At 35.1% G+C, this 20,277-nt stretch overlaps 1 protein-coding gene across 1 annotated transcript in view; it reads right to left on the bottom strand.

The window, feature by feature from the left end:
* The window catches only part of pxdn (peroxidasin), an 81,154-nt gene that overhangs the window by 58,179 nt on the left and 2,698 nt on the right, over positions 1-20,277 (bottom strand). The window contains exons 2-3 of the mRNA XM_073826996.1: positions 1,071-1,142; positions 881-952 (exon numbers count right to left, since the gene is read on the bottom strand). Of these exons, the coding sequence (XP_073683097.1) occupies positions 881-952; positions 1,071-1,142 (144 nt within the window). The remainder of the gene's footprint in view (positions 1-880; positions 953-1,070; positions 1,143-20,277) is intronic.

Raw genomic sequence — 20,277 nt, 5'->3', positions numbered from 1 at the left:
AATTGAAATCTATTGACACAAACAGATAAAGTGCTATAAAAGAAACACTTAACAGTGTCTTTTGGGTGTTTTCTTTCCACTAGTCTGAAAAAACACCTTAAGAAACACCAAAAAGCCCAAAATCTCAAACTTGACAGATGCATGAAAAAAAAAAAAAAATTAAAAACAGTGTTTTAATATCTTAATCTGTCCCTTAATATCCTAATCTGTAATTTTGGCTATTGCTACATATACAACCGTGCTACTTAAGACTGGTTTTGTGGTCCCGGGTTTAATTTGAGGGTGTAATATTTACCTACACATACTTTTACTCTTATTGTATTCTCGTACCAGCTGAGTGTAGGTGTTATCTAGGCAAAACCAGGTGTGCAGCGTTTCAAACAACTGACTCTATTTAAATATAAACACAGGCTGCTCTCACCACAACTAAAGTTACAGATTCTCAAATTGCTCTGTGATGAACAAAGAAAAGAACTGTGCAACGTCTGCCCAGAGAGCAATTATTCCAGCTCCGCCTGACTCTGATCTCCGCGCTTTTGGGTCAGGGCCGTCAGACAGATAATTTTACAGTGCAGACAATTAAGTTCCCCACATGTGTGAGAGCTTCCTTCCATGACTTCAACTCTTTTGTGTGTCAAATAATGGCAGTATTAATGACTGAATCATTCGTATATGTGGTGAGCATGGTGCAACATGTTGGCTCATGGTTCTGAAATCAAGCAAAATGGAAAATTTTTATCACGATATGCTTTTAGTCAGTGGTTATACAGTAGCTTTCAAATTAATATTACTTTACTGCTCTAACTCAGAACTCAAGCTGGGAAATTATTGTGCATAAAGCAAAGAAAGCTCACAGATATGTGCATAAACAAAAACTTACAGATATTTTAGGTTTTCCAAATCTTCAAAGGCACCTCTTGGGATTCTTCTAACGTGGTTGTTATTTAAAAGGCTTAAGGAAAGATAAAGAAATGTGTTAGACATCGAAATATGTGGTTTCAAATAAACAAACATGCTCCAAAATGTTTCTTTTTATGAGGTGTGTGTTTTATGAAAACATTTACACTTACAGTGTATTGAGGTTTTTTAGTCGCCTGAAGGAGCCTGGCTGTAAATCCTTGATTTTGTTGAATCGCAGATCTCTGGAAAAAACAGATAAACATACTTGGATCAAAAAGAGCCTATGTTATTGTTGTGGCCTTTCTCATGTATTCAAGACTCAAAGACCAAGTATGACTTTTTTGAATATAACGTTTATCAACATAACATAGCTTGACAATCATAACAATCAATAACCTGCATTATTAAAAAAAAAAAAAGTGTTTTGACAATAGTTCTCAGCCATTGTGGGTCTGAACACAAATTCAAATTTTAGTATTACCTTTTTGACATTATATACTGAAACATTCTTTCAGATAAGTGTGACAATTACTTTGCAATCCTAGCCTGGTTTAAGTCAAATCTGCCATATTTGTGACTTTGAAAGAGAAGATGTCAGAGCTAAGAATAATGGAGTGCCACAAGGCTCTGTCTCAGGTCCTTTAATGGATTGCTTATACAGTTGAAGTTAAAGGTTTACATACACCTTGCAGAATCTGCAAAATGTTAATTGTTTTACCAAAATAAAATGGATCATACAGAATGCATGTTATTTTTTTATGTAGTACTGACCTGAAAAAGATATTTCACATAAAAGACGTTTACACAGGGTGACCATATTTTAGTTTTCAAAAAAGAGGAAGTGGGGGGGGGGGGGGATCCTAGTTTTGGTACCAAAATATGTCCATTTCCATACCAAAACTACATATTTTACAGTCACCGTTATGCATATTGATCATAAACACAGCTAAAAACCTTCCTACCACAGTGGCCATCCTTCACAAAACTGATATCTACCACAGTTTTATCATAGGTAGACTGCAAAATGTTTCATTACAAGCAATTCAGTCAAATGGAATTTATGCAATATTTCAAACTTTTAACCCACGGGAGAAAATCAACCCGTCGCAACAGTTTAAAATCAGCCCAATTCCGTGGGAAAAATGCGGATTTGGCAACCCTAAATTCACACGAGCTGCATCCAAAAATATTTAAATACTCTGCATATTGTTAGCGACTCTTAATTATATTTAATGTTAGAATGTTTGTGGGATGAAAACAGTCCCGTGCAAGGCTTTAATACAAAAATGCACACAATGAATAGCAACTATAAAAAGCAAAAGCTGAATTCCGGACATTTTGGGCGATTTAGGAATCCCAGCCGGACGCATGGTCACCCTTGTTAACATATAGTCCACAAAAGAAAATAATAGTCGAATTTATAAAAATGACCCAGTTCAAAGTTTAAATACACTCGATTCTCAATTCTGTGTTGTTACCTGAATGATCCACAGCTGTTTTTTTGTTTAGTGATAGTTGTTCATGAGTCCCTTGTTTGTCCTGAACAGTTAAAACTGTCCGCTGTTCTTCAGAAAAGTCCTTCAGGTCCCACAGATTCTTTGGTTTTTCAGCATCTTTGTGTATTTGAAGCCTTCCCAACAATGACTGTATGATTTTGAGATCCATCTGCAGCTACTACAGAAGGATCAAACACTCACTGATGCTTCAGAAGGAAACAAGATGCATTAAGAACCGGGGGTGAAAACTTTTGAACAGAATGAGGATGTGTATATTTTTCTTATTTGGCCCAAATATCATATTTTTTTCATTTAGTACTGCCCTTCAGAAGCTACAGAAGATACTTAGATGTTCCCCAGAAGACAAAATAAGTTCAATTTACTCTGATCTTCAAATTCCAAAAGTTTTCACCCCTGGCTTATAATGCATCGTTTTCCTTCTGAAGCATCAGTGAGTGTTTGAACCTTCTGTAATAGCTGCATATGAGTCCCTCAGTTGTCCTCAGTGTGAAAAGATGGATCTCAAAATCAAGCAGTCACTGTTGGAAAAGGTTCAAATACACAAAAACGCTGAAAAAACTAAGAATCTGTGTGACCTGAAGGACTTTTCTGAAGAAAAGCAGACAGTTTACCTGTTCAGAACAAAAAAAAAAAAAAAAAAAAAAAAAAAAAAAACAGCTGTGGATCATTCAGGTAACAACACAGTATTAAGAATCAAGTGTATGTAAACTTTTTAACAGGGTCATTTTTATAATTTCAACTATTACTTTCTCTTGTGGACCATATGTAAACATCTTTTATGTTAAATATTTTATTCAGGTCAGTACTAAATAAAAAATAACATGCATTTTGTATGATTCCTCTTTTTTTTCGTAAAATAATTAACATTTTGCAAATTCTACGAGGTGTTTTTAAACTTTTGACCTCAACTTTCTATAATGACTGGGGCAGAAATTGTGCTTTAAAACTCTCCCAAATCCTCCAGAGGATGTATATGCCTTTTTCCTTCATGGCCCCTGAAAATCACAATACACTTTCTCAGCTTGAGTCTAGACTCATCTGTCTAGCCAGCCATACAGCAAACTTTTTATAGACATAGGCTCAGCTGTGCTGTATTGTTAGGCCTCATGGAATCCCAACTATTATTCTCAGGATATAACAGAGTTTACGAACCATAATTAGACAATAAGTCTAACATTATCACAATTTTGTCTGACTCTACCTCACATGCTTCTGTTTTGATCAGATCCAGCCCAACCAACAATTCCCATTATCCTCCACTTACAACTCATCTTTTCTCAGGAGCTGTATCTGATGTTTGTCATATAAGCCAGCAGATGAAAGATATTCCCATGAACACCACTTGGATTGTAGCAGTAATCTCAGACTGGGCTCCAAACCTACAATTACCAACTATTATGTTATTTAATAACAAATTAGGAAGTGGCTATTACACTATTACATTTTTTTACTTTGGGCTAGACATTTATTCAAGCCATACTGAGTCTGGTTTCTCCCAAAATTTCTTTCTCATCCTGCTTAATCTTCATTTTTTCTTTTCTTGCCACAGTTGGTTTTGCTCACTCTGAGTATTATGGCAGCTGCTTTGAAACAGTTTAAATAAAATTAAATTACGCTGAAATCATTCTTGATGATCATTTACCAGTAAACCCAAACACGCAGTAGCATGGTATCTTCGCAGGCATCATAATTGAATTTACCCTATTATGACAACAAATAACTCAAGGATAACTTTACAAGCATTCAAAGGCTGGCTGTTCTTTTTCTCGCAGAGATCACAACATTGATTTGGCTTGCAAAAACCACTAAATTGCTGTGTAAACAGGGCATTGTACCAACTACCTTCTCACAGGCGTCTCTGTAGAACATTCTCAGAGAACAGGGAATAAACTGCAAATAATAGGTCTATAAGCTTTTCACAAGAGCTTTACTTTCTATTGTTACGGAAAAGAAAAGGTTGAGGTTTGGATTAACATATGTGACTTTGGACCACAAAACCAGTCTTAAGTAGCACGGGTATATTTGTAGAAATAGCCAAAAATACATTGCATGGGTTAAAATGATAGAATTTTCTTTTACGCCAAAAATCATTAGGATATTAAGTAAAGATCATGTTCCGTGAGGACATTTTGTAAACCTCCTAAAGTAAATATATCAGAATGTAATTTTTGATTACTAATATGGATTGCTAAGAACTTTAGATTTTTTGCACCCTTCAGATTTTCAAATAGTTGTATCTCGGCTAAATATTGTCCTTTTTTATTTATTCAGCTTTAAGATGATTTATAAATCTAAATTTCACAAAATTGGCCCTTAGCCTTTTCAAAATGTAAGATCAAATGCAATAAGAAGGTAATGTTGTGTGCACTTCTTTAAGACTTTAACCCCTTAACCGTCACCCGTCCACTCTGTGGGACGCATAAGTTTCGTCACCATTTTACAAATAAATTCTAATCTAATCATGACAACTATATATTGTTGGAAAGGTCTAAGGCTCCTAAATAGATATTTTACATTTTGTGTGTGTTACAAATTATGTAGGAAAAATAATAGATTCATTTATGACAAGAGTGCACCTCGAAAATCTACTTGATAACAGGAGTTCTGACCTTTGTCACAAACAGACTTCCCTGTTGCCTTTTTCTCTCACACTTTAGAAATCATAAGACATGATATATCAGTTGAAAACTTAAAATATCAAATATTCACCCTTTGAAAGCCATTTTAAAATCAGACAATGAATTTACATGGAAAAAGTACATTAAATTCATATTACAAAATGTTTTTGTCCATGAATTATAAAAAATTAGGTTTGAATTCTTAATTTTCACGTCTCTGTTCAAAAATGGAAGTGACAGTTAAGGGGTTGTAGTGGAGCTTCAATGTCAATGCCAATTGCAAAATAAAAAAACTGCTTTATATTTTTGTGTAACAATGCCAACATGGGTGAGACGGGAAAAAAATGAAGGAGGACACCTACATCATGCTGGAACAGCTATTTCAATGTTTTACTCCATTCACATCTGCAGGTGTGTTACTCCAACTACTGGAGGTCATGAGAGGTCACAAAAGACATAAATTTAAATGCTGGGAATTCCTCACCCACCAAAAACTGATTAAACTGGATAAACATCAAACATCTTATTTACAGCCGGGATCTTCTATCTCAGGCTTGATTTTCCCAGGCATTATACATGAATGAGATGAAACTTCCATGGAAATTCTACAAGTGAAAACATCTGGATTGCACATTAGTGAATGAAAAATGGTCATACAAATATCTCTTCCGGTAAACTCATTCTTACCTCACTTGTACAAAAGTTTAGTTCAGGTAAAAACATGTGGACAAAGCTCAGATTAGTGGATCATTTAAATCAGCTGATCATTTGAAATTAAATTAGTAAATTGTGTTTGTATGCTTTAAAAATACTGAGTTTGGTCATTTGGCAACCCAGTGATTGGTCAAAAAGGGACGGACCCAGCTGCATTCAGTTTAATGTTAGACACAACATGCTGAGCTGTTTTTTTTTACCTAAACTATTGTCTTAAAATAACTACACTGCTTAAAATTGGTTGGAATTGTGTTGGAAATTAAAATCCCACATACAAGAACAGCCAGAAATGAACAAAAATACTGACAAAAGTGAAAACAACATGTGAGGGAGGAAAAGATACAAGAGATGGAAGACATAACTATTTGAGATACAACTATTTGAAAATCTGGAATCTGATGGTGCAAAAAACAAGTATTGAGAAAATCACCTTTAAAATTGGCCAAATTAAGTTCTTAGCAATGCATATTGCTAATCAAAATTTAAGTTTTGATATATTTATGGTAGGAAATGTATAAAATATCTTCATGGAACACGATCTTTACTTAATATCCTAATGATTTTTGGCATAAAAGAAAAATCATTTTAACCCAAACAAAGTATTTTTAGTCATTGCTAAAACTATACTTAAAATAGTATAGCGACTTAAAATTGGTTTGTGGTCCAGGGTCACGAATATTTAATACTAAATAATTTATATTTTAAAATTATTTGCACTATTATAATTTTCTCTGCTTAAAGAACATTGACCAGATGGGATTAAATGCCTCTTTTTTTCTCTAAAGGATGGTATTCATCTGTGCAAATCTGTAATTTAGAAGTCATTAATTCTAATTAATTAAAACGTATTATTAACTAGTGATAAACAGACAAATAACCCAACCTTAAAAGTAATCAGTATAGCTTTATGACAGAATCATTTCTCTCATGCAGCCATTTAAATTCTGGGTCACATGTCTGGCCCTTATTTTAAGCTCAAGACTTTCCCTCCAATGTACACACCATAAATTGGTCCTGGATCACAGACGAACAGGAAACTGAAAAATTCCTGATTAATTTTCACATAAGGAAAGTAAAAAGCAGTAAATTACAGACAGATAAAAGTCTTTGTTGTTTTCTCACGTTTGCCAGCTGAACTGAGTAAGTAAGTGAAAGAGATGTTGGAAAATATTTCTCTGCCAAGATATTTTTTTTTTTTGCTTATGTTTCCCTAGAAGTCCTGCAACTGACATTGCGATCTGAAACATTCTCTCGCTGTGGTTCTATGCTGGTCGTCTGTTGTTCTGAAACGCTAGAAGATATACGACCTTTCTTGACAGCCCCTCGGTCGAGGGACACCCCCATCACAGAGACGTGCTCAGACACAGGCTGCTCAGATTCCAGCAGGCCTCCATCCCGCCTCAGGAAACACCCTGAGAACAGACAGAGCTTATCTAGTGCTCTGCACAACACACTAGACACATTCACACCATTCCTTACTAAGATATGGCTCACAGTGGTAGACTAGTCATCCAACAACCAGCAAGTCTTTTAGTGAACCTACTGAGATTATGTTCGTTTAGTAGCTTTAAAAGAAGATAAACAAAAAGGTGCATTTCAACATTGCCTTTAGGCATCTTCATCAACACGTTTCAATTATAACAGATTGCCTGCTGTCCTCATTGTTTTTGTTACTAAGCTGAATCTGTTGGCCTAGATTGTTTTGTCATGGCTTTTGATAGTTTTGTGTTCATAAAATTGCTGAAAAAACACATTAGTGTCTGACAGACATGGCTCCAAACCTAAAAAAACACAACAAATTCCTTGTGTGTTTGCGCACACTTGGCGAATAAAGCCAATTCTGATGCTGATTCTGATTCTAATTACACAGAAATCTTATTATACTGACTAGTCATTTAGACAACGCATTGGCCGTTGGATTTTGACTTTATTAGTAACACAATTCGCCCATGCAATACACATAATAGGTCAATACAAAAATGTTCCAGTCAAGGCTGAACAATAATGGTTAAACAATTAAGCATGATCACTTTGCTCTATAAATATGTGACCCTGGACCACAAAACCAGTCTTAAGTCGCTGGGGTAGATTTGTAGCAATAGCCAAAAATACATTGCATGGGTAAAATTTTTTTATTTTTCTTTTATGCCAAAAATAATTAAGGAATTAAGTAAAGTTCATGTTCCATGAAGATTTTTTGTCAAATTCCTACTGTAAACATATCAAAATGTAATTTTTGATTTTGTAATATGCATCGTTAAGAACCTAATTTGGACAAATTTAAAGGTGATTTTCTCAGTCTTTTCGATTTTTTTGCATCCTCAGATTTCTGATTTCAAATAGATGTATCTCAGCCAAATAATGAGAACTTTAACCATCAACTTGCATCGTTCGCTTGCAGAAATAAGACTGGCTGTATTAGACTTTTAAGTCAAATATCTCAATAGAAATCACTAAACTCCAACCTCTTCGCCAGTGGAGGCTAGTCGGTCGGCAAAATTTCTAAGGGAAGTTCAGAGATTGAGAAATTGATTGGACTTATGCACGGTCCTCAGGGACTTTGAAGGTCCCTCTTTTAAGCCACTCCAGCTCTTGTCGCTTAAGACAACCTTCCTTTTGGCTTTAGTGTCGGTCAAGCGAATGGGCAATCTGCAAGTACTCTCAGTCAGCGCTTCCTGCCTTGAGTTTGGGCCAGAGGACTGTAAAGTCATCCTCAAGCCAGGAGGTGCTCTCCACTCCATTCAGAGTCCTCACCTTTCTAGCTCTTCTTAATTCAAAAGACAAGCAGGGTCCTAATTTACTCTGCCTGGTTTGGTCTCTTACAGAGTTAACGTAAAGCACTCTAGCCACTTTAGTTATGTCCAATCTCATTGGATAGTAGATGCTAGTAGATTGTAGGTTTACTGAGGTATCTACTGTGTCAAATTGGAGGGAGGGCCCACTCCACCAGAAGAGTGGCTTCCTCCTGGGCTTGGTACAGGGGAGTTTCAATTGGGGATATCTGTGCACTTAAAAGGTCTTGGTTATGCATACCCCAGCCACAAAACCTCCTTGTTTCCAAGTCTTCTTGTTATGCTTCTTAGGAACCCCTCATTGAGGGCACTCCAGTGCTGGGCTTGCAGAGCGGCTTTTTTCTGCACTTAGCATGGTACTATTGGATACATTCCCCATAGCATTTAATGCAACGTAAGAGACTGTTTCACACATCACTCATTTACATTATCTCAGTGAAACTAAGGTAACACAATAGTAACCAGAGTGTTCTCTACATGTACAAATTTGAGTTTGAGTTTCCCTTTTTGCCATTGTTTTAATAAATCATCATGGTAACACTATTCAAGTTATCATTAAAAAAAAAACATTTGCAGTTTTGCATCTTCACTATATTGCCATCATTTTGACAAAGTTTGGTATGAACTGGATAAATCCTATAGGAGGAGCATGCAGTAATGCACAGCTTGAATTTTCAAAACAATCCACATTCAAACAAAAATACCAGAGAATAGGAGAAATTGGAACACCCAAAAGTGGCTCTAGTAAAGTCCCATCTTCCAAATAAAAGCCAAACATCAATACCAAAGAAACAGTAATAAAGTACACTCAGCTTCTGCTCTACACCAGACACAGAACAATTTACAATGTTTCTTTTCTTTTTTTTGTGTGTGTTATTTGAGGTGAAGAAACAATGTATGATGCCATTCAGGTTAGACTGCCCTGCTGATTTAAAAACAATTCATTATAATATCAGTTTGCAAACAGTTTTTGAAATTGTAGTGTTTCCCCATACAATTAGATAAAGAAAACATATTTTTAGAATTTTCCAAGATGGGTGTCAAACACTGACATGCCTCAATTAAAAAACATAAATAAATAAGTTTGCCGTTTCTTTTTGCTGCACAGTTTGGCCCAACATTGTTTTACTATAAAATAATAAAGTACTAAATAAAATGAGAAATATTACTATTATAATATTTCACTGTACAATAAATGTAAATAATTAAGAACAATAATCTCTTTATTTTACAGTATAACTGTAAACAAATGTTTTAATTTCTTCATTTTCAAATGTTAAACCAGGTCACTTTTATTTTAACAGAAAACTGCAAGAAGCCCTTGACAACAGCTGCTTTTTTATAATACTTTTATCATTTATTTATAATCCGTTATACAATTTTTAATGACCAAACGTTTGTTAAAACCATCCTATTGCCTTACCCTACGATAACCCTATAATAACGGTTTGCTTTTAAGTGTGTTGATTAGATTTGGTGGAAAATTGCATGCTTATGTAATTTGTTCTTTCATGTTTCCATTACGTTTTCTAAATGTCCAAAAAAAGTCTGACTCCTACAGCCTTTATTTCCACTAGATCTGAAGACACTGCAAAAGTACAGTGCCAGTCTTGTATTGTTCATAGACAAAACTAATCATGTTATCAATGTTGCCTGGTGGCTTATCAGAGAGTGAAGTAGAGAACACAGAGTTATTCATCAGACAAAGAAAAGCGGGTCTACCATAAACTACCTATTATACTACATGAGCTCATGCTAAATTACCAAGAGGATGAGCCTCAGACTTCATCTCAGCAGGGAACATGTAGGACGCAAGACTGTTTCACAAAACAATGCAAAACACAACAAAAAACAGTTCAGGAGGAAAGCGCACAACAATCTCCTAATCCAACAATACTGTGCATTGTTGATGGTACAGTTCTAAGACTGGACTGCAGTCAAGCCTTTGGTGATTATTACATAATGAGTAACGTTTATTGTGAGCTGGAGAACACAAAGCCACAACAGACTGTTCACAGATTGTTACTGGTTCTAAATGGGTTTGTGACTCATTGTCTCATGGGTCTGAGTTTTGCTATCTTGGCCACATGTTTGAGAGCTGAACTCATATAAAAGAGCTTGAACTGATTAACAGCAGCGTTTGGCAGCGCTGACTTTCACAATCAAAAGTACACAACACATGCAAGATGTGTTCAGAAAGAGGCCAAGATGGATGATGGTGGTTCATAATGCAACATAACCATAACAAAGCATGAAGTCAGTGCAGTTCTGCAATCCTCGAAAGGGCACAAGCATAAACACTGATGCAAACTCTTCAGGGGTGAAAAAGCGACAGATGCAAGCAAGGACAATTAACAGCTTAAAGGTGCCATAGAATGCATTGATACAATATTTTTAATTGTTCTTTGATATCTACATAGAAGGTATATGGCATAGGAAAGGGCAAAAATTCTCCATAAACGGTTTTACAAGTCCATTTACAACCCTAGGATTTGTTATTGCCTTATTTGGAAGGTTCATGAATAATAATTATGAGGTCTGCTTTGATTGGCTGTTTCACAGAGCGGCTCATTTGTGACCCTGGACCACAAAACCAGTCATAAGGTTAAATTTGACAAAACTGAGACTTATACATCATATGAAAGCTCAATAAATAAGCTTTCTATTGATGTATGGTTTGTTTGGATAGGACAATATTTGGCCGAGATACATCTATTTGGAAGTCTGGAATCTGAGGGTGCAAAAAAATCAAAATACTGAGAAAATCACCTTTAAAGTTGTCCAAATTAAGTTCTTAACAATGCATATTACTAATCAAAAATTACATTTTTATATATTTATAGTAGGAATTTTACAAAAAATCTTCATGTAACATGAACTTTACTTAATTTCTTAATGATTTTTGGCATAAAAGAAAAATCAAAAATTGACCCATGCAATGTATTTTTGGCTATTGCTACAAATATACCCCAGCAACTTAAGACTGGTTTTGTGGTCCAGGGTCACATTTCAGTAGCTCGCACATGGAGGAAAATATACATTTAATCATGGAACTCGAGCCGCTATTAATATGCGGTTAATTAGGGTGACCATATTCTGAGAATCCAAAAAGAGGACCTCATAATCATTAAAAATTTATTCCTGTGATCTGCCATTTTCGCTATTGTCTTTGCTTTGTTTTTTTCACCATAGCCTAGCTGCAGAACTTCTTATGATTGGGCTATGCAAATGTTAGGGGCGTAACTATTAATGATTGCAACTCTTACGTAATAGTCGCTGTTATGTTAGGATTTGTCGATTTTTCAGTGGTCTTTTGCAAACACCAGATTTATATAAGGAGGAAGCGATGGTGTTTGAGACTCACAGTATGTCATGTTCTTGCACAGAACTGTTATTACTATACCAAGGTAAATACAGTTTTCCATTCTATGGCACCTTTAAATGCGGCATATCATTATTGTACTATTAATAATAAAATGATAATATTTAAAGCAATAATTAAATATTTTTGTCTTATTCTATAATTATAATTATTATAAAATAAAAAAGATAAAGAAATGCAATTACAAAACTAAATGTAAATCTCTTTGCTTTCAAATGTTAAACCAGAGCTTTCTTCTTTTGATGACAACATATTTATAAACTATTATGTTTTTGATAGTTTTGCTTTGTATTGCTAATTGAATTTTTTTGGCAAACAGTTTTTGAGACTTCCCCATTAAATTAAATATAGAAAACATCTGCCTGAAAGCATTCCCAAAACTGGCGTCGATTTGATTACTGCTGGCAGCAGATTTATAAACACATTTATTTATAACATTTTGATTGGTTTGATTATGTTTCTTTGTTTTGTTTTGTTTCCTTTTGAGCATGTGATTCTCATAATGGAGAAAAGTAAGGAATAAACTATTCCCAAAAGTTTTCTGTTAGTATTTCACTTATTTCATAGTGGTACCGCCGAGGAATGACCGCGCTGACACCGTAAGAAAAGAAATGTGACCTGATAGAAGGAGAATGCATGTCAACAGAAACAGGATGTGGTCTTGGTCCTTGTAGGCTCACGTCCAGCCTAATGATATCACAGAGGAAATTCCCCACTTCAGATGTATGATAAACAGCAAGAGAGAAACCATAACACAACCTGACACAGATACAAGAGCAGAGCCTAATCAACACTTCATCATTCAGGTCCCTCAAATTCTGTGGTTTTTCAGCATTTTTGTGTATTTGAACCCTTTCCAACAATGACAGTAAGCTTTTGAGATCCATCTTTTCACACTGAGGACAACTGAGGGACTCATATGCAACTATTACAGAAGGTTCAAAAGCTCACTGATGATCCAGAAGGAAAAACAATGCATTAAGAGCCGGGGATGAAAACTTTTGAACAGAATTAAAATGTGTTCATTTTTCTTTTTTTGCCCGAATATCAAGTTTTTTTTTATGTACTGCCCTTCAGAAGCTACTGAAGACAAAATGAGTTCAAAAAGTTTTATAAATGCATCGTTTTTCTTTCTGAAGCATCAGTGAGCATTTGAACCTTCTGTAATAGTTGCATATGAGTGCCTCAGTTGTCCTCAGTGTGAAAAGATGGATCTCAAAAGCTTACTGTCATTGCTGGAAAGGGTTCAAATACACAAAAATGCTGAAAAACCAAATAATTTGTGGGAACTGAAAGACTTTTCTGAAGAACAGCGGGCAATTTAACTGTTCAGGACTAACAAGGGATTCTTGAACAACTATCACTAAACAAAAAAAACAAAAACAGTTGTGGATCATTTAGGTAAAAACACAGCATTAAGAATCAAGTGTTTGTAAACTTTTGAACAGGGTCATTTTTATAAATTCAACCAATAATTTCCTCTTGTGGACTTTATGTAAACATCTTTAATGTGAAATATCTTATTCAGGTCAGTACTAAATAATAAAAATAACATGCATTTTGTATGATCCCTCTTATTTTGGTAAAATAATTAACATTTTGCAGATTCTGCAAGGTCTATGTAAATTTTGACTTCAGCTGTACTTACATAAAATGATATAAATGTCAATATTATGCTTAGTTTGATAATCAAACATGTACATAATGCACTACAATGGTGATTCTTGCACTCACTATAAAAATGAGAAAAGACTGCAACATAAAGACACATTCACGAGCTGAAGATGAATGTTTGTACAATTATACTAAGATCTTGTACTTGCTAAAAAAGTCTAAACTATTAATCAGATGACAGAAGGCGTGTAGTAGATTGTGTGCAACAGGGGGTTAAACTTTAAAAACTTTTTAAGCATTTAAAAGATGCTCTTCCAATATCACTTTTTAACAGTCAGCATGGATTCAACTTGATATACAGAATTAGAGGCCCCACAAACAGCTGGCCAGACAAAGTGTACATGTGTTTGTCATGTACAAAACATTGAGCGCAGTGAAACGAATAATTTATGGTCAAACAAAACTTTAGATGGACTGCCAAGGAATCGCTGATTGGCTCTCTTAAGCCAAATAAGAATGAGGCTTCATTTATGTTCTTGTACAGTGCAATAAACCACTGACATTCTGCTCATACAGGTCCTCAGTCTACACCAGGCCTCGGCTTTTTAATGTTGAAATAATGTAGCAAACTCTCCCTGCAACACTGGCGGCACAGGAAGAGAGGGCCATGAGTGCTCTTTTAATAACTATCTGGGCCCATATCTCCTCTGTGCAAATTAGCAAAGCTTTAGGGATTTCACTGGCTTTGCATTCCACAATGGCACTGAGAATGAATGGCTGACAAAACCTGACCGCAGCAAATTCCACACAATGCCGCTTCCCTCTTTCTTACTAGCTCACTCGGACTCAACAGATCCTCTCTGAGAAAACCAACCGATGGCCAAAGTCTTTGGAAGAGGAAGGACAAGCGCTGGTAACTTTGTTGATGCACTATTTTTATTCTAATCTTCTTATTAACATTTTTAAAACATTTTCATGTTTACAATATTTCTATTTAACATTTAATAAGAAGATAACATGTAGGTAGACTAGTAATGGTTTGTAAAAAATAAGGTTCTTGTATCAAAACTTTAGAAAGCTATATATATATAGACATTGTGTTTTCAAAGAATGTGTTAAGTTGTAGTGAATTCAATCGACGCCAGTTTGCAAATATGTGTTGCAAGCTATGCAACATAGCTAATAAATTTTCAGGAAATTATATTTTCATTAAAAAGCTTATTTTGGATCCTGGAAATACTGTCAACACCTCTGAATAAAGCAAAATGAGTTCTGTGAATGTAATAAATGCTTTTATTGAAGACCTCAACAATTAGCTTTTTTTGCTTTGATGTTTCCACAGTTGTGAATGCCTCAAAATAGTACATATTTTAACCGTTTTATATTGTTCCAACAGTTCAGCTTATATTTGGTTAATGTTTACCTGATTCTAAGGGGGAGATTATGATGAAAACGAACACTAGCATAATGAGCAATTTCAAAACAGGGTTTAACACAGGGTATCTTTGAGAATTTTTAAGACCTGCACTAGAAAAAATAACACTGTATGTTAAAGCAGAAACTCAATACTCAATACAAAGCCATATAATATCAATATTATAAACAGTTGAGGTCAAAAGTTTACATACACCTTGGAGAATCTGCAAAATGTTAATTATTTTACCAAAATAAGAGGGATCGTACAAAAAAAATGCATGCTATTTTTTTATTTAGTACTGACCTGAAGGAGATATTTCACATAAAAGATATTTACATATAGTCCACAAAAGAAAATAAATAGTTGAATTTATAAAAAGTTTACATACACTTGATTCGTAATACTGTGCTGTTACCTGAATTAATTTTTTTTAATGTTTTGTTGTTCATGAGTCCCTTGTTTGTCCTGAACAGTTAAACTGCCTGCTGTTCTTCAGAAAATCCTTCAGGTCCCACAAATTCTTTGGTTTTTCAGCATTTTTTGTATTTGAACCCTTTCCAACAATGACTGTATGATTTTGAGATCCATCTTTTCACACTGAGGATGACTGAGGGACTCATCTGCAACTATTACAGAAGGTTCAAACGCTCAGTGAGGCTTCAGAAGGAAACACAGTGCATTAAGAGTCGGGGGGTGAAAACTTTTTGAACTTGAAGGACAGGGTGAATTTGACTTATTTTGTCTTCTGAGAAAGATGCAAGTATCTGCTGTAGCTTCTGAAGTGAAGTACTAAATAAAAAAAATATAATATTTAGACAAAATAAGAAAAATGTACACATCTTCATTCTGTTCAAAAGTTTTCACCCCCAGCTCTTAATGCATTGTGTTTCCTTCTAAAGCATCAGTGAGCGTTTGAACCTTCTGTAATAGTTGCATATGAGTCCTTCAGTTGTCCTCAGTGTGAAAAGATGCATCTCAAAATCATACAGTCATTGTTGGAAAGTTGAAAAATACACAAAAATGCTGAAAAACCAAAGAACTTTGCTGAAGAACAGCAAGCAGTTTAACTTTTCAGGACTAAGAGACTCATGAACAACTATCATTAAACAAAAATTACAGCTGTGGATCATTCAGGTAACAACACAGTGTTAAGAATCAAGTGTATGTACACTTTTGAACAGGGTAATTTTTATAAATTCAACTATTATTTATAACATCTTTTATGTTAAATATCTTATTCAGGTCAGTACTAAATAAAAAATAAAGTGCATTTTGTATGGTCCCTCTTATTTTGGTAAAATAATTAACATTTTGCAGATTCTGCAGACATCAACTGTATATGGACGATTCCTGCAGGGAAACAGCGTTCTGGTTCTCCATTTATGAATCACACATTTTTTTCTGTGAACCTCTTATGTCCTTGTTCAGCATCGTTTTCATGGAAACTGGGCAGTTAAATTTGTTGTTCATCATCTGATCATTTAAAAATCCTCTAAACCAGCAGTGCCACATATGGTAAAGTGGTAAAGCCTGACAGGATCCTTCTGAGAGCAGGTGGAAAAGAAAGGATCCAGCAGCGGAAAGAGACACTGATGTTCTTTAGATACAGTGTTGAGTCGTGCCAGACTGGAACAGGATGTTGTTAAGCACATTTAGACTCTGGAAAAAATAAATTCTGAACATTCTGTCATAGTGAACTCATGTGAAACAACAACATGCCCTTTAAGCAGAGCAACTATACAACAATGCTTCCCAAAACAGCATAAAAATACAAGGTACTGGCTGCACAATACATGCAATACTATATAATACTTCCAAATATTGCAGCCAATATATTCTAATACAGTCAGAAATTTGGTCCAAATGATCATATTCATTCTGACCACATCGTAATGCCAATACTTCCACCCCCTTTGTCTGCATTACATAATATATGGTAAGGGGGAGAGGCTCTTTACTGGAAAGCCAAAGACTGAGAGCATAGCAATGCAGATGTGCTAGCAACCGTTTCAACTATTAAGCTGTAAAATGACTGGATTACCTTACTGCTGTTTTGTAAATTAACAGCAGGAAACCAAAGAGTCACATTGATTCTCATTCTCAGATCAGTGAATTAGACTGCTCATTAGGAGCTGTTGTAGTTAGTGATTAGTTTATAGGCTCATTTTAAGGTCTCTGACCATTGCATTCATGCACATGCATGTCTGTGGTTAGTTTACAATACCTAACTCCTCCAAAAACAGAACAAAAGCACACATGTAAAAAGAAAAATGTTTATAAAAATGTTTAGGTTTTATGAATTCTAATGAATAGACATGCTTTTGGATTAATTAAACCATTACAAGCAGAATCTAGACAAATGTAAACAGAAGTTGGCCGGTTGCATGGATGCACAGCCATATTGGTGATACTCAGATGTAAACCACCACATGGTTAATATACTACTGAATATGTTGTTCTGCTAATTTATTCAGTCTGAACCACAAGAAAAACATGTGGAAGCTGCTAAGTCATATAAAGACAGGAAAGGTTGCAATATTTTGACAAATTAAAGTTAATAGGGGGTAAAAATACGTACTGGCAGTATTAATCAAGATACTAGCCTAATATTTCACCTTCCTGACCAGAAATGATAAGAAAAAACTGTTCTCAAGATTTTTGCTCTGGAAATCCTGGTTCAGTTTGGACAACTACAAACGCATTTTATTCCTCTGTCCTCAGTTTTTTGCATTCTTCTGCTTGATTTTGTTATAAGTTTTTGCAGTCTATAGTATTTCAAATGTTTTTCCTGATTCAAATGATTCGTACAGCCCAAAACATGAAAAAAACTGTTTTCAGCAGCAAAAATCAGCATTAGACATTCTAATTGATTAGACATGCTTTTTAAAAAATGTAATCAAATCATCAACACAGATTTCAGAAGAAAACTGTATATGATTCTTATTTTTAGCAATTAAACTCTTAAAAATAAAGGTTATTCAGTGGAATCAGTGGTTCCATAAAGAACCTTGAACATCCATGGACATCCTTTCAAATGCAGAAAAGGCTCTTTAGATTCAAAAAAGGTTCTTTAGATTTTTTGAAATGTTCTTCAAAATGGTTCTTTTAAGAACGGTTTACTAAAAGGTTCTTTGGGGAACAATTTAACTATTTTTATTCTATTACAATCTATTACAATTTAAGTTAACCATTAATTTAACACAAAAACTGTAACTAAAAACTGAAATTGTAAAAAAAAAAAAAAGTACATTTGGAAAAAAAAAAAAAAAAAAAAAAGATTTCAATGGGCCTCAAGTTTCCCCCAGATTGGACAGTAAAGAGTTGTTTTAAGTTGAAAAAGTAAATAAAGCTTTGCACCACTCTTCGCTATTGCTCAGACACAATGACAGACCTCAAACGCATAATAATCTTCATAATAAGCTTCAGTTCAGGTTTTCAATGGTGACCAACACATTGTTGAAGTCAATGTTCTTATTATGTTCAGTTTCTGGATAGGCGTCTTGCAGACAGATGTGGAGTTACGCTAATGGAGAGCACTCCGCACCCCTGTTGAGTTTAAGTCACTCCTTTGCAGTCAGCCACAAATCTGAATGCAGAACTCTGTCTGTTTGCAGTTGCACAGATGCATTGTGGGTCTGGAAACAAATGCATACAACTGTCACACGGGACTATTAAAACCAGCCGAGGAATGCATTGCAAATTCAAAGCGATTTGGGATCCACTCTTTTCTGCCTTACTATCTATAACACACCGGCTCTGAATTTCCAAAAAGTGCAGACGCAGACTGATGGTGCAATATTCTGCATCATGAGTTAATACTGTTTTTGTTGAGACTGAAACACAGACGTTACAGCTTGAATCCAGTGACCCACATAAAAGACTTCATTAAAGAAGCTGCTGAAAAAGCCATTCATTCAGTCAGGAGAGACTGTGGAACACAATGTTGTTACTGCTGCAATTACATGAAAGCCTCAAAGGCAACACTTTGAACCATATGAGGTGATATAGAGTCAGCAGAGCACAATGAAATTGGTTTTATTTTCTTCCAAATTCCAATTAATTAGGGGCAAAGCACCGATCTTATTCTTCTTCTTCTTCTTCCGCTCTGAAAGTCTATGGCAGCCCATAGAAAAGCTTGCGGGAAAGTTACAAAATTTGGCACACAGATAGAGGACATTAACCACAGCAGGTTAGGAGTCTCTAACTCAAACTCTCTAGCGCCACCACTTGTCTGAACTTTCATGCATGTTTATGCAAATAACTTTTGAACTGTAAGGTCTAGAAGGAAATTTTTTCTCTGATTCCTTGGCTCATGCAGAGTCAGATGAACACAAAAAAATCTTAAGGTTTCGTTTTTTCGCTACTTTTTAAAAAAAGTTTGAAAAACCTTCTTTTTAAAACTTGTCCTTGACAGTTTGTCTGATTTTCACCAAAATTGGCTCATCTTAAAACCATGCTGGCAAAAAGTTATGGAATTTGAGTTGATTAGTCAAACCATTCTCGAATAACGCGTGAACAAATTTGACGAAGACCATGCAAAAATGGATATGAGGCTATATCTTCGCAATGGTTTAGCGTATTGAGACCAAACTTGGTGTGTGTTATAACAACCATGATCTGAGGCTTCCTGCAGTGTTTCAGCGCATGCCACCTAGTGGTCAATGAAAAATGCTCATAACTTCTGAATGGTTTGGCCAAAAAGCACAAAACTCTTAGAGATTCCCTTTCTCTAGAGAGGTCTCTTTAGATTTGGAGGAGCATCATTTTATCGTAAAATACTATATATTACGAACGCATTGGCATATTGTTATAAAACTCAGTGTGTGTCTTCGGCAGCATGCCCTGACAGTACTCAAAAAGTTTGGGGGCAGCGCCATCATGTGGCCAAATGTTATAGAGAAATTTCTAAAAATTGGGCTATTGTAATGGGCCATGCCAAGAACACAGATACCAATTATGCCATAATAGACTTCCTGTCCGCCATTTTATTTCAAGTATAAAACTTACTTTTTATAACTCCCCCTAGACCGTTGGTCCAATTTTCACCAAATTTGACCTAGATCATCTTCACACCATGCCGGCAAAAAGTTTGCATAAACGAATTTGTTGGAATGATGCCAAAATGCGTCTGTATCTCTGCAAAGCTTTGACATATTGACACCAAACTTTGTATTTGCCATTGTCACCTCACACTGACCGCACCATTTCAATTTGGTAACAGTGTCACCTATTGGTCAAAAGTAATAAACCATTCATTAATCATTATAAATAAAATTCACAAAAATGCTAATAACTTTGGCTTGCATTAGTCTATGTATTAATC

This window comes from Garra rufa, chromosome 21, assembly GCF_049309525.1.
Source record: "Garra rufa chromosome 21, GarRuf1.0, whole genome shotgun sequence".
Lineage (NCBI taxonomy): Eukaryota > Metazoa > Chordata > Actinopteri > Cypriniformes > Cyprinidae > Garra > Garra rufa.
This window is presented reverse-complemented; position numbering and strand designations above follow the sequence as displayed.